We start from the raw sequence: 13,400 nt of genomic DNA, 5'->3' as shown, positions 1-13,400 counted from the left end.
AAATTTGCTAATAGGAAACAAAGCAGAATGGTCTGAGTGTACGCATGTACTCTTTCTATTTGCCACAAACAGCAGTACTCTTTCAGATACTCCTGACCTCTTAAGTCTACAAGTGACACCTGTGTGAGAACCCAAACTTGTCTTGCCTTGGAACATGGTTTTTCAAAGTGTTCTTTCCTTGGAGTTTTGGTTTTTGGGGGTTTTTTGTGGGTTTTTTGTTGTTGTTGTTCGTTCTGCACACAGAACACCATTTTTAAAAAACTTTACTGCTCTGAAGGGAACTACCAAATAAACGACCTCAACAATCAAATAAAAAGATACAATACCAAAATCTGTACTCAGGAGTAATGATCAAGGTACAACAGTTAAGAGAAGCTGAGAAATCCCAAAAGGTCAAAACAGACTCACAAACAAGAAACCACCTTGGCTTTGTTGGGTTTGTTCCTAACACGCTCGTAGCAAAAAGACAATTATTTAAGACTAAGTAAGAACTAGGCTTAACTGCACATTAGAACAGAAACAGACATTTTGCATTAGAAAAGTCACACCATAAGAAGGAAGTCCTTTCCTTCTATTTGTCATAAAACTTTATTTTCCATGTATTTAATGGCTATTTCAATACATGTAACAAAACTAAGATAACATCATCACTTCACTCTATTTTTTCATGAATTCAGAATTACCTAACTCCATTAACTAAATTACAACAAACAACGTTACAGATATTACAGAGCACCTTATAGTTCCTGTGACAAAGTTGTCACTTACTTGATCACAACTTGATTATGACAGAAACATGCTGAAGAAGCCCATTCCCACCCACATACCCTAAACACACCTCAGGCCTCTTCAAACACATCTGGATCTCCAAGACCTCCAGAGAATCCATGTCTGAGACTGAGAGTTTTCAGAAGACATGACATTTTTACTTCTTGAGACCGTATGGTACCACTCTTGCATCACAGGGGTAAAGCCAGAAGCTGGAAATCACTCCTTTGATCCTTAGAAAGGATCCAATGCTACGCTATTCCCTTCCTTACTTTGGTAGAGGACAAAGACAGCATAAAGACATCACTAAGCTGACTTTAATAATGAGAGAAAAAAAAGTCTGAAAAATGGTTCCCTTATCCATGTGCTGCCACGATCCCTAAAACATTTCTTCCTTCCCTGCGATCACTGAGGGCCATATAGACTTCCCAATATCTCCCTCTTCAGCAACCAAGTGGTGAGATCTGAAAGAACAGTGTCGCTGCAGGACTACATGGGCCATCCACAAACACTGCTTTATGACAAACGTCTTCACTCAGACACCAGGAGGCATCCAAATGCAGCAAAGCAGTAACATTTTGTTCACACACAGGAAAAAAAAATATCTAAAGAGCAAAAGCTTCAGGCAGGAGAGTTGATAGGAGGGAAGAACACAACATTTCTGGGCCACCTGCTGCAATGCTTTTCCATCTTTTTTTCCATATATCCAGAGGTTTCCTTGTAGTCTGTGAGAATAGCCTTATTTTTATGGTGCATGTTTTAGAAGAATCTGCTCTTAGCTCTCTCCCTAACTACCTATACCTGGATTTTTTTCCTGTTTGTTTTTATCTCCCTGGACTTTGGTGGGGGCAGCACTGGGCACAAGATTACTGATGGGGCACACCACATATGCCAAGCAGAACAGAGGAAAAAACCACTTCCCTCCACTTGCTGACTCCATGATCTTTCTAATCCAAGCCAGCATGCAGCTGGCCTTTGTTGCCACTGCTGATTCCCATTTAGCCTCCTGTCCACCAGAACTCCCAAGTCTCTCTGCAGAGATGCTGCCCAGCCTGTTTGTCCCCCAGTATACACCGAGACATCAGGTAACTTTCTCTTTCACACATGTGAGACTTTGCATTTTTGAGAAGCTTTGGACATCCCATTCATTTAGTTTGAGGTTCCTCTAAATGGCAGCCCAACCCCCAGCAGATCTGTCACTTCCCCTCCATTTAGTTTCATCCACAAACTTCTATAGCATGACTCAAGATCTCTAATGAAGGTGTTAAAAAAAATAGCAGCCTGAGCATCCCTGAAGAATACCAGTCTTCACCACCATACTTAAAGTATCTTGCATGTTCTGGTTTATAAAGTGCTTTAATATTTTTTTTATATGTATGTATATAATACATTCTGTAAGCTGACCACTTACATGAGCTATAATACGATCTGAGCTGTGAAGCTCTTGCATTTACCATCCACAAGTTAAACAATTCCTCTCAAGGGAAGTCATACCCTGTTGGCATCCGTTAGGACAGACACAAATTGCACAGTCAAATAGTTTTGTCACACACCTTCCCCTTATGCAAACAAAAACAGTAAAGAGAACTATTCTTGTTGTACAACTATGCTTACACACCAGGGAGCTCTCCTACACTGCTACTGCAAGTAGTGGTCTGTCCCTCCTTCCCTCACATATACTGGCAAATACACAGCATAGACACAGCTCCTCCTGAGCACGATTATTCAGAAACTTTCCCTTCAGGCTTCTTAATAGTAAAATTTGCTGTAGAGCCAGCACAGGTGGATCAGCAAAGACACAAGGAGTGAAACAAGCCAGAAAAAACCCACTCCATTGACACAAGTCTGGTGTCAGTAAAACTGCTTTCATTGTTATGGCATGTTTGCTTAGGGAATCTGTAAACCAGCAAAGACCAACGAATACATTTTCATGACTGTTTGTGTAGGAACAATATAAATCAAAGTCAGCTTTAAAGAAATCCAGATCTTGTTAAGTCTAATAAATAAACCACATTAGTGTTCATCCTGTCAAGTAGCTTAAAAACTTATTTTGTGTATTTTTATTACAATAGTGGTATTGATGTGCTAGAGTTTTATTTCAAAGAGATGTATATAGCAAATTCTATAAAGCTGGGATGGCTCACTACTTTTTTAATTGCAGTGTTAGGATAAGAACAGTGGCTAAGAAAACAATTATATCTATTGTTAGCCTCCAGATTCAAATACAAAACCTGGGAAAACAAATAGTATTTAATGTGCATCAGTTTCAACACTTAAGATTTACTTACTTCATTGAAGTGAACATCTTGCATTCCAACATCCTCCATCATTGAAGCCTCTTCATCTATATTAGGTGTGATTACTCTGAAAGCAGTGCAACCTTGTCTGAACATCCCTATCATTGAAAAAAAATAACACTAGGTCATTTTGTGATGCTGGCTAAGGCAGAAGCTATATTTAAATACCAAATTAATAAAGAAAAAAGTCCAGCCTCCCACCACATGATTAAAATACCAGAGCTCACATTACTGTGTAAGTATAAACAGGTCTTAAAAAACACACAGACGTTAATATCTGGGCTCTTACCTACCAAAACAAGTTGTGGCTGAATCTTCCTATTTTATCTTAAACCTGTGTCTGATTTACCCCACCCTAAATCTAAGGTAACCAAGGTAACTTTTACAATGTGCTGGAACTCTGGCATACCAGCTTCACTAGTCTGAAGAATACAAACAGACTAACATCAGCTATACCAGCAGATCTGAGGATGACAACACAGATTGTTCAGCTGCAGATACAGAAAGTCAGTTTACAAGCAAGAAAAAGAAACCCCAGAAATCTACCTTCCTTCACTGAAAGTATTTAGCAAAAAAGGGGTTTAAAATATTCTAACATGAAATTTGTCTCTTTTAAGACTTTGCTTACCTCTTTTTTATTATGTTGGATTTCTGAATTAAGAAATTGGGATTTTTTGCCAAAAAATGCATTAATTAAAGCCTCAAGAGGAATCAGTAGCAACTACAGAAGCACAAGTACTTGTACTCATCATTTATTTCACTGCTCATTCCCACAAAGATTCTTTCTGCTCAGGTGGGAGACTGACCACCAGAGGTTTTATTGAATGGTTGCTTCAAATGCATAGTTCTGATTCGTGCCTGGAAATACCACAGGTATGGCTTTGATCCTCTCTGTTTCTGGAAGAAACTGACTTTTACCCCATAGCAGACAGAAATAGCAGATCAAGTAAAGGAATCACAAATTAACACTATTTATCAGCTGTTTTCAAAGTTGCAAGAGGCCGTAGTAACTTTGCCAAGCTACTTAGTTTCAGGTTTGATCTCAGAGAAGCTTCTGAAATCATCGGGGCAAGTGGTGCAGCCTAAACACTACTGGCAAGATGTGTGGTATTTGGCAAGGGGTGCAAAAGGAACAGAGAAAAGGTACTCTGTGCACATTGCTTTGTCTTGAACTGAGATGCAAAGGCAAAGCTGCAAATATGAATTTTTTCTGCTGCAAAACTAAAGCACTAGCTCAACATCATAATCAGATTCCTGAAGTTTTCTATTTTTCTTAGATAAGTCATACAATCTTTTCTTTTCTTAAATCCCTGAGAACTCCTCTGATCCTATGGGGTAGAAAATGCTCTTACATCTATCTCAGGTGTCATCAAAATCAGTTACTTCTTACAGACAGCTGCTAGCACAGAACACCAAGACAGGTGAACCATTCTGAACACTGTTGTCAACTGGCTCAGCATCTGAAAATTTGTACAAATTTATTTTAACTTCTCTGGTAATGCCAGGTTTTCCTATATGCAGTGAGAGACTATTTGTTGAACAAGAATATTCACTGATAAGACTGCTTAAAAAAAGGGTCTGACTGGCTGTTACCAGCTCTCATGTAATATTAAGACTTTTTTAACTTTCCTGAAGAGTTCACTGTCATCTGAAATGCAAGTGTCAAATATGTGATCCTACTATGTGGCTAAGTCAGAATTTTCTCCTTGGTAAACACTGAAATCCCTGGAATTTCCTCAGGGTAACTACTGCTTTTCCTAAACTATAATGAAAAAATACAAACATTATAGTAAGATTTCAAAACCATACCTTTTCGTGTGAGATACTCTGCAACCAGCGCTGCTACATGGACATAGCACATTGCTGCCTAAAACAGAAATAACAACTTAGAAATTACAATCATAAAGGAACTACTAAAAAGAAGGTATGAAAATAATAAAAAAGAGCCCTAGCCTGAGATAATATCAATCACAAGTCACAAGGTAAGAACAACACCCTGTAATAAAACCAGGCAAATCCTTTGGGGATGTATTTTAAATGTTATGCAAGCAGCTGCAGAATCTCAGACACTGGAGTAGAAGGAAAAGGGTAAGTATCTGCCAGAAATTCTCTCCAATTCACCCTTTATATGGGGTTGGTGATTTACAGAGGTCCTCATCTAGCCATATAGTCAAAAATTCTAGGTTTTTAATCAAACAAATTAGAAATGGATCTGAAAAGGACTAAGAGAGCTTGTCTTCTGAGAGCTGAAGTTGTTAAAAATACAAGCTAATAACTGAGTATTGTAGATACCTTTGGTGTTGCTAACACATACAAAGAAGAGAATTTGAGTACTAAGACATAAGAAAGATACTATATCCTGGAGATATTTCTTACATGACACTAAGTTTAACAGACACATTTATGAAATTCAGTTAAGCGGTGCAAGATGATTTACTTTCAGATAGAATAAAGTTCCAGAAACAGACAAGCTTCATCCTGTATGTTGATAAAATACATCTAGAGAAATAAAAATCTGCACTCCCAATTTTGCTAGAATTAAATACATTAGTAGCATGATGACATCAGACAGCTTGCTTTCTCCAAAAATAATGTGATTTGTCCATTCTAAGAACATTAGGAGTTTTTTATGAGTGGTCTGAATCAAGCTAGTTCTGTACAGGCAGCTGGAGAGGAATTCAAGGAATGGCTTTAAGTGTTTCAGGAGCTGGTAAGAAATGTATTTTTAAGTAGAAAGCCAGTGTCTTCCCCACTTTGCATTGAGCATTCCTGGCTCAGTAGCATGTCAGTAGTTAAACATGTACCTCACACACGACTTACAGATCTACTTGGATAGGATGAAAAACTGAACAGCCATTGAAACTAATCTAACAATTCAAAAATTATTAGAAATACCCATTGTATTACATACAACTACTTGCAGAATGTTCAGTTTTCAAGAAGGATGAGCTAAAGTTTATTATGAAGCTAGAACTAGTTGGAACTTTTTTCTCTTACCTCTGAAAGATCTCCATTTTTAACATGGATCCTTGCCATGCTGTCTAACCACGTCTTCCTCAGTTCAGGTGTACTAGCATAAGACTTTGCCAAACTGTACTGGAGGTCTACCAGCATTTCTGGATCATTTTCATGTTCCTTCATCTGAGCTGTAGCCATCAGTACGGTACGAATTCGTTTCGTTAAATCCTTAACATCGGAAGGGAATGTGGTGTGCTGAAAGATGGAAAAGTTAGGTTAACTACTATCTTTTTCTATTCCTTGCATAATAAAAAGTTAAAACAATGGCAAAAGATGCTGTGAAAGAGCTTTCAAGCATCTTTGTACAGAATGGAAAGAAGAATAAAAGCAGACCTTTATAATTCTGTCACTGTTGGCACAATTATTGATGATGGAAAGAGACTGCTGAAATCTAGTTCCTCCAATTCCAACAACATCAGCAATCAACTGGCTTACTGAAATAATAACCTTGACAGAAACAAATGTTTGTTAGTGCACATTTCATGACATACCTATGAAGCATTTACAAAGGAACTTTTGTCATTTTAAATTGAAAGAGTATTCCCTTAAGCAAAAATATATATTTGATTTTTTCCTCCAAAGTTACTTGTTTAATAACAAAGGCAAGGCAACACGGGTTTGTGTGAATTTAATGTACTTGCATTCTCTGTTCTAAAGACTGACTGCCAGGTGAACTAGCCAGAGGTCATGAAAGTAGTACACTGATGTTCCTGAATTCTGTCAGAAAATATACTTTTATAGAATCACAGACTGGTTTGATTTGGAAGGGACCTCAACGATCCCCTAGTACCAACCCTCCTGCTGTGGGCAGGGACACCTTCCACTAGACTAGGTTACCCAAAGCCCTATCCAACCTGGCATTCAGCACTGCCAGGGAGGGGGCAGCCACAGCTTCTCTGGGCAGCCTGTGCCAGGGCCTCACTGCCCTCACAGGGAAGAATTTCTTCCTAATATCTAATTTAGACGTGCCCTCTCTCTTTCAGCTTGAAGCCATTGCCCCTTGTCCTGTTAGACTTTTACATGCCTATTGCTGCACTGTAGTCTTCAGACACACCATGGTATGCCATTTAACAATCCAAATAACATCTACAAAACAGAAAATTCACTGCTTGCAAATAAAAATTATTTCCTACAAAACACAGGGCCACCTAATTGATTCTAACAATTTCCTTCTACTGAATATCCTTCTATTTTACATCTTTTTACTGAGAATAGTATCAGCTTTGCTTGAACCCCAAATAATTTCTTTATTTCTTTATCTGACAGGACTTTGCGCACTGGTATGCAACTGCATCTATAATTGCAGTATTTTAAATAATAATAATAACAACAACAACAACAACAACAATAATAATAATAAAGGAAGTATACTAACTTGCAGATGTGTCCTAACAAAAGACTTCTTCCCTGTGTAATCAAAGTTATTTCTCATTAAGAAGTAGAGTAACTGCGAAGCTTCAGTACGAATTGAACCCAGTTTGGAATTACAATACTTGAGAATTTCATAGCACAGAGCAGAACACATATCAGCTCTACCTTCATAAAATGTAGAAGGAAACTGGGGAAAAAACAGAAAAGAAAAGTTATACATTAAATCTAGCTTCAGTTCTTGATAAAATAAGCACATTAAGAAAAATAAAAATATATTAGTATTTCCCAACTGTGAAAAAATAAACACAGTAGTTCACAACACAAAGTTATTTTTACAGCAATTCAAAGGACAGTAACACCTCACTGTTGGTATCAGATCAATCCTTATATGCCAATTTTAATTTGGGATTTTAGTTTTTAATTTTTTACATAGCACACTGTTAACTGAAGTAACGCAGAATTACTTTAAGGTTAATGATTTTAAAACTTACCTTAAAAATAAGTGCCCTTAAAGCAATGAAGACATTTTTCAATGCTGTTTCAGACTGATTCTTTTGAAGGAAGCAGAGGTATACATCAAACACTTTCTTCATCAGTGGATTATGCCCATGATCAGCCAGTAGTTGATTCTTTAAATGGACAGTGAGAATTTAGGAGTTTTGTACAGTGACACATTTACACCATTCCAAGAACATACACAGGTCATCCAAAAGCAGGAAATAACAATTAAAAAATACTGTGTGTACTACTACCAAATGTTTAATAATATAAATATATCTGAATTTTAATTAGGTATCTCAAACCCTTCCTTAATGTTGCTTATAAAAAAAGTGTTGCAAATAGACTTTTAGAACACTGTTGTTTGACAGTGTTAGTTAAATCAATTCCTATTAAGTGTTCTTTGAGAGGCACACACCAAGCAAGTATTAACAGCCTAAACTAAACCTCCACCCACTTACATCTTCCATTCCTACCCTAGAAGTGAAACTGTAAGGGATCTTAAGGACAAATATATTAGTTATCTGGCAGAGTTTTACTTGCATCAGTATTCAAAAGCTTGTTCTGAGGCACACGATACACAGGGCTACTCCTGATTTCTGCATCACCAACAGCTGCTTTCCATTCAAACTTGCTTTTTAAAGCTGGTCTCCTCCAATTTTTCTAGCACAGGTACTGACTTTTACAGTTCTTACTGCTGCTGTTCCGCTCTGGGGACCTGTTTTCTTCCTTTGCCCACCGAGCATATGCAATAGGTTCCTATGGGACTCTAGGACAAACCAACAAGGCATCTCCTCTTAGAAAACACCAAAATGGCTTAATCGATTCAGGAACTGCTCAATCCAGTCCAGGGAGTCCAGAACTGAGAGGACCAAGTTAAGTATTTCTCCCTGTGACTCCACTGGCCTTCCAACACAAGTCTACACCTTCTGCATCTCTCCTCTGCACACTCCAGTCTTCCTTGTCATCACTATACACAGGCATCCAAACAGTATGCTGCATGGGAGTGCCATTAATATTACCTTAAAACTTAAGAGATAGTAACTCAAAGAAACTAGTTTAACAAATATTTTTAAAAGCCCAGTATGGACCTGGGCTCTTGAAGCATGGAAGAGATGTCTAACTGCAGATGTCTCCTTTTCTATCTATGGAGACACAGAAAAAATTCTTCAGGATAAAATATTCCAGCATAGCCCTAAGCACTTCAGGTGTTCCTCAATATTAAAAAATTGAAGGACGCAGTCCTCCATTAAAAGCTGTGCTGATAGCATGACTTGCAGTCTAGAAGAACTCAGTGTGGTTTCAAGCTTTGTGGAACATTAGATATAAATGTTTCCAGGAGACCAAATGCTATGGAGCAATGCTACAGACAGGCCATTTAGAAGCAGCTCGACTTTTATGATTGGATATGAGCCAGTCAGCCTATTTGGTCCTGGAAAGAAGTTTTATGTCTTGGAAGAGCATGCATATCTCTGTTGATGACTGAAGCCTAAACACCTAACAGCAAGTTCTAAATGATGGTGTGGCTTACTACTTCCAGATTTACAGCAAAACAATGAAACGTTGTTTTACAAGCCCCTATCCTTACAACGGAATCAACAGAATATCCTTTCCTGAGATATCCCAACATCAGAGGCAGGTAGTTCACTAAAACCACCTAGAGCAGGTGGAATTTCTAGAGAATTCCTAAATTAGGAACATATTGGTTTGACAGACAGACTGTTAGAAAGATAAGGAACTGGCTAGATGGTCACACCCAGAGAGTTACATAATCCAAGTGGAAACTAGTAATGAGTGCTGTCCCTCAAGGGTGCATAATGAAACCAATACTGTTTTAACATTTTCATCCACAACACTGTGAGACCACCCTCAGCAAATCTGCAGAGAATACCAAGGGGAATCGTGCAGCTGATTTGCTAGAAGCTTCCTTATAATGTGCCATCCAGAGGGATCTTGACAGGTTTGAAAAGCAGGCCTGTGTGAATCTTAAGTAGCTGAACAAGGCCAAGAACAAGGCCCTGCATATGGGCTGGGGCAATTTCCAGTACAAATATAGGCCACGGGATGAATGCATTGAGAGCAGCCTTGTGGAGAAGGACTTGGGGATACTGATGGACGAAAAAATGGACATGAGTCTGCAATCAGCACGCACAAAGCTAATTGGATCCTGGACGGCATAATAAGAAGCACAGCCAGCAGGTCAAGAGAAGTGATTCTCCTCCTTTACTCTTCTCTCGTGACACCCCACCTGGAGTACTGCATCCAGCTCTGTGGCCCCCAGTACATGGAAGACAAGGACACATTAGAGTAGGTGCACAGGAAAGCTACGAAAATGGTCAGGGGCCTTGAGCATCTCTCCTATGAAAACAGGCTGAGAGTTGGGCTTGTTCAGCTTGAAGAAGAGAAGGCTCTGGGGAAACCTCACTGTGGCCTTCCTTACATGCAAGTTGGAAAGAGATTTTTTTAGCAAAGCCTCTAGTGAGAGGATACAGGGCAACAGTTTGAAAACTGAAAGCGGAAAATGGTAGGTTCAGATTGTACTTAAGGAGGAATCATTTTTTTTAACAGTGAGGATGGTGAGATGCTGGAACAGGTTGCCCAGAAGTTGAGAATGTCCCATCTTTGGAAGCTTTCAAGATCAGGTTGCATGGGGCTTTGAGTTACCTGATTTAGTGAAAAATGTCCCTAAGAATGGCTGCCGGGGTTGGAACTAGATGATCTTTAAGGTCCCTTCAAACCCAAACCATCTCATGATCCTATTTTTTATTTATTTTAGTGTAGTTGATTGAACTGCAGCTCCTGATTCTCTGACCTGTTTTGTTTGGCTCTTGTGGACTATTCTGGTCTACTCTTACCTACTTTCTCAACGTACTGCATACAGATAAACTTGGACTGTCATTCCAAGTGTGATGTGCAGCTGATAACTACAAGACTAGTGTTCATTCTTCTTTAAATCTTTATAATGAGGTATCTTCATTTTCAATTCTGTCATGAAGTCTGCAGACAGAACTGGTGTTAAATTCTATTTAATTAAATTACTAATAAAAGCAGTCTCATAAATAAGCTCATGTTTTCACAACTAGATTAAAGATAAGACATTAATTGAATCTTCAAGTATGTATCTCAATACAATGCCCTAATGAGAAGGGAAGTTAGAGTTACCATTTTGGTTTTTTATAGCTTCACCTTTAATGTTTGGAAGAGCTCAGAGAGACAGACAGGAGGGTATTCAAGTGAGCTATAAGAAGATTCCGCAGGATACAAATGATAAAACCAAAAAGAAGTCTTATTAGTGGACAAATTGAAATATAGTTATAGAAAAGGAGCTCACACAAAATACTGTTAATTAATCAGTGGCTGATTATAAGAAGCCACCAAATTCAATACAAAAGTCTGATAGTGTCCAATTACCATTTATGGTTTTGCCATACATCTTTCACCCCATGTGGCCTTTAAAAGTCTGTTTTACCACTAATAATAGGTAGATGCTGAAGTTTCTACAAATATTTTTAGGAAGTTAGGACAGGGAAAGAGCTTTTCCCACAGGTTACTGCTGATCAGTGAGGAGTCTGTATGCAACGTGTAACTGAAGCCAAAGCATTTTGCTGCTAGAGGTTATTAGCTTCTACATGAGACAAGGATGAAGTACAATGCTAGAAATGCTAAAAATACAATGCTATATTACTAGACTATAAAATATAAATATTGCTTCAATTTATTTTTTTTTCTGAAAAACAATTATGGGAGATGTTAACACTAAAGGAAGAACAAACCTTAAAAGCCATTGTGAATAGTGACAGAGTATCCAGAATTGTAAGGCAAACTTCAGTGGCAATATTTGCTTCGAGTAAAGACTGGTGAAGAACATCTGCATCTGAATGGCCATAGCCTATAGAAATTCCAAAGGAAATATAAGTACTGGATATACTTATTTAAATGTTCCTTATTTCCAAAAGACTGGCTGAACTAGGAAAAGATTAACAAGTAAGAAGCTTGACAGAAGTTAGTATTCAACACAGGAAAATAATTCATATGCATTTAAATTTTCAAATATGTGCATATAATTATTCTAGCATACTCTGCACAAGAGTATAGAACATATTAAGTACGTCAATAGTAGAAGCATTAAACAGTTTAAATAATAAATGCCTGATGTTTCATACATATGTGCATGTATATATACACTTGTACATATGTTAAAGTGTACAGAGTTTTATATATACACACATATATATTCTTAAAGTAAGTACTGCAATAGGATGGAGTTACTACTGAAAATATGTACGGGTAATTTAGCAGTGTTAAAATGATCTCAGAGTCAATCAAAAGTCAACCACTGAAAAAATACAGAGCTGAAGGAATACAATCATGTACTTACATGCATCTGAAGACCCAAGTAATTAATTCTGCTCTGTAGCAATACCATGCAATAACTATTTAATCAAAGTATTTTATTGCTTCTAGCTCCATACTACACTATATAGCTCATACTGTACCGTATTTAAATAATTAAAAAAACATTATAACCAGTGCTGAAGCAGGAAATGTTGTTTATGTTTCCTAATGTGATCTTTAGAACCAGGCTGAAATATGTGCTCTGGTTGTTTTATAAAATATTGGTCTGGCTAACAATTGTGTGTTAGATTCACAGTCAACTTTGCACCACTAATTCAATGACAGGCATGACAAACTTCAACAGAACAGAAGAAACTACATGTTCTTTTAGAACGACATCTGGCCACTTCTTGCTCCCCTGGATGAACTACGCATGTATATCCATAACTACCAGTTTCTTTGGATTTATATGTCCTTTCTGTTAGGAAGCACACAGCTCTTTCCTGTCATCCTTTGCATTCTCTTCCTCGCCCCATGCATTTTCTTTGTGGTTTCAATGCACCTATGTCCTTCACTTCCATAACAATGGAAGAAACAACTGGAATTTAAAAGCACATTTTAAGACAACAGCTGTTTGCCAAATATTTTTCATTTGGAAAATTGTTCTTTTCCTCGTGGAAATTAAAAGAAAAATCCTTTTTCATAGGAATCACCTTTGGGTGACCATAAATCCTAAAGTCAGCCTGTAGCTTTAGTAATGCTGAAGATATCAAGAGACGACAACTATTTTGAGAATTGCACTGGTGACAGGGGAAATACTGTTTAGAGAAATAATTTGCTGTTCCATATAAGAGATTTGCAAGGTTTATGATAATTACTAAGTAAAAGTTGTAGTCAATGGACAGGACTCCCAACAGTTCAAATTTTGTTCTTCATGTAAATAGTTTAGAACAAACAAGTCACTGATCGATTGCCCTGCAATATTTTTACTAGAGACAGAAGTTTGGGGCAGGGTGCTAATTTAAAGGAACACTCAATTGGGTTGAGTTAAAAGACTGTCTCAGCAGTGTTTTTTCCACAGATGTGTGAACAACTATCTTTGTCTCAATTTCC

The 13,400-nt window shown here is 37.7% G+C and overlaps 1 protein-coding gene across 1 annotated transcript in view; it reads right to left on the bottom strand.

Annotated features, from left to right (window-relative positions):
• The window catches only part of DOCK9 (dedicator of cytokinesis 9), a gene marked incomplete at its 5' end in the record, with an annotated part of 115,120 nt that overhangs the window by 13,066 nt on the left and 88,654 nt on the right, over positions 1-13,400 (bottom strand). Inside the window, 7 exons of the mRNA XM_084269813.1 lie at positions 3,057-3,163; positions 4,875-4,932; positions 6,063-6,278; positions 6,417-6,530; positions 7,459-7,641; positions 7,946-8,083; positions 11,726-11,841. Of these exons, the coding sequence (XP_084125939.1) occupies positions 3,057-3,163; positions 4,875-4,932; positions 6,063-6,278; positions 6,417-6,530; positions 7,459-7,641; positions 7,946-8,083; positions 11,726-11,841 (932 nt within the window). The remainder of the gene's footprint in view (positions 1-3,056; positions 3,164-4,874; positions 4,933-6,062; positions 6,279-6,416; positions 6,531-7,458; positions 7,642-7,945; positions 8,084-11,725; positions 11,842-13,400) is intronic.

This window comes from Gallinula chloropus, assembly GCF_964237585.1.
Source record: "Gallinula chloropus genome assembly, chromosome: 1".
Classification (NCBI taxonomy): Eukaryota; Metazoa; Chordata; class Aves; order Gruiformes; family Rallidae; genus Gallinula; species Gallinula chloropus.
This window is presented reverse-complemented; position numbering and strand designations above follow the sequence as displayed.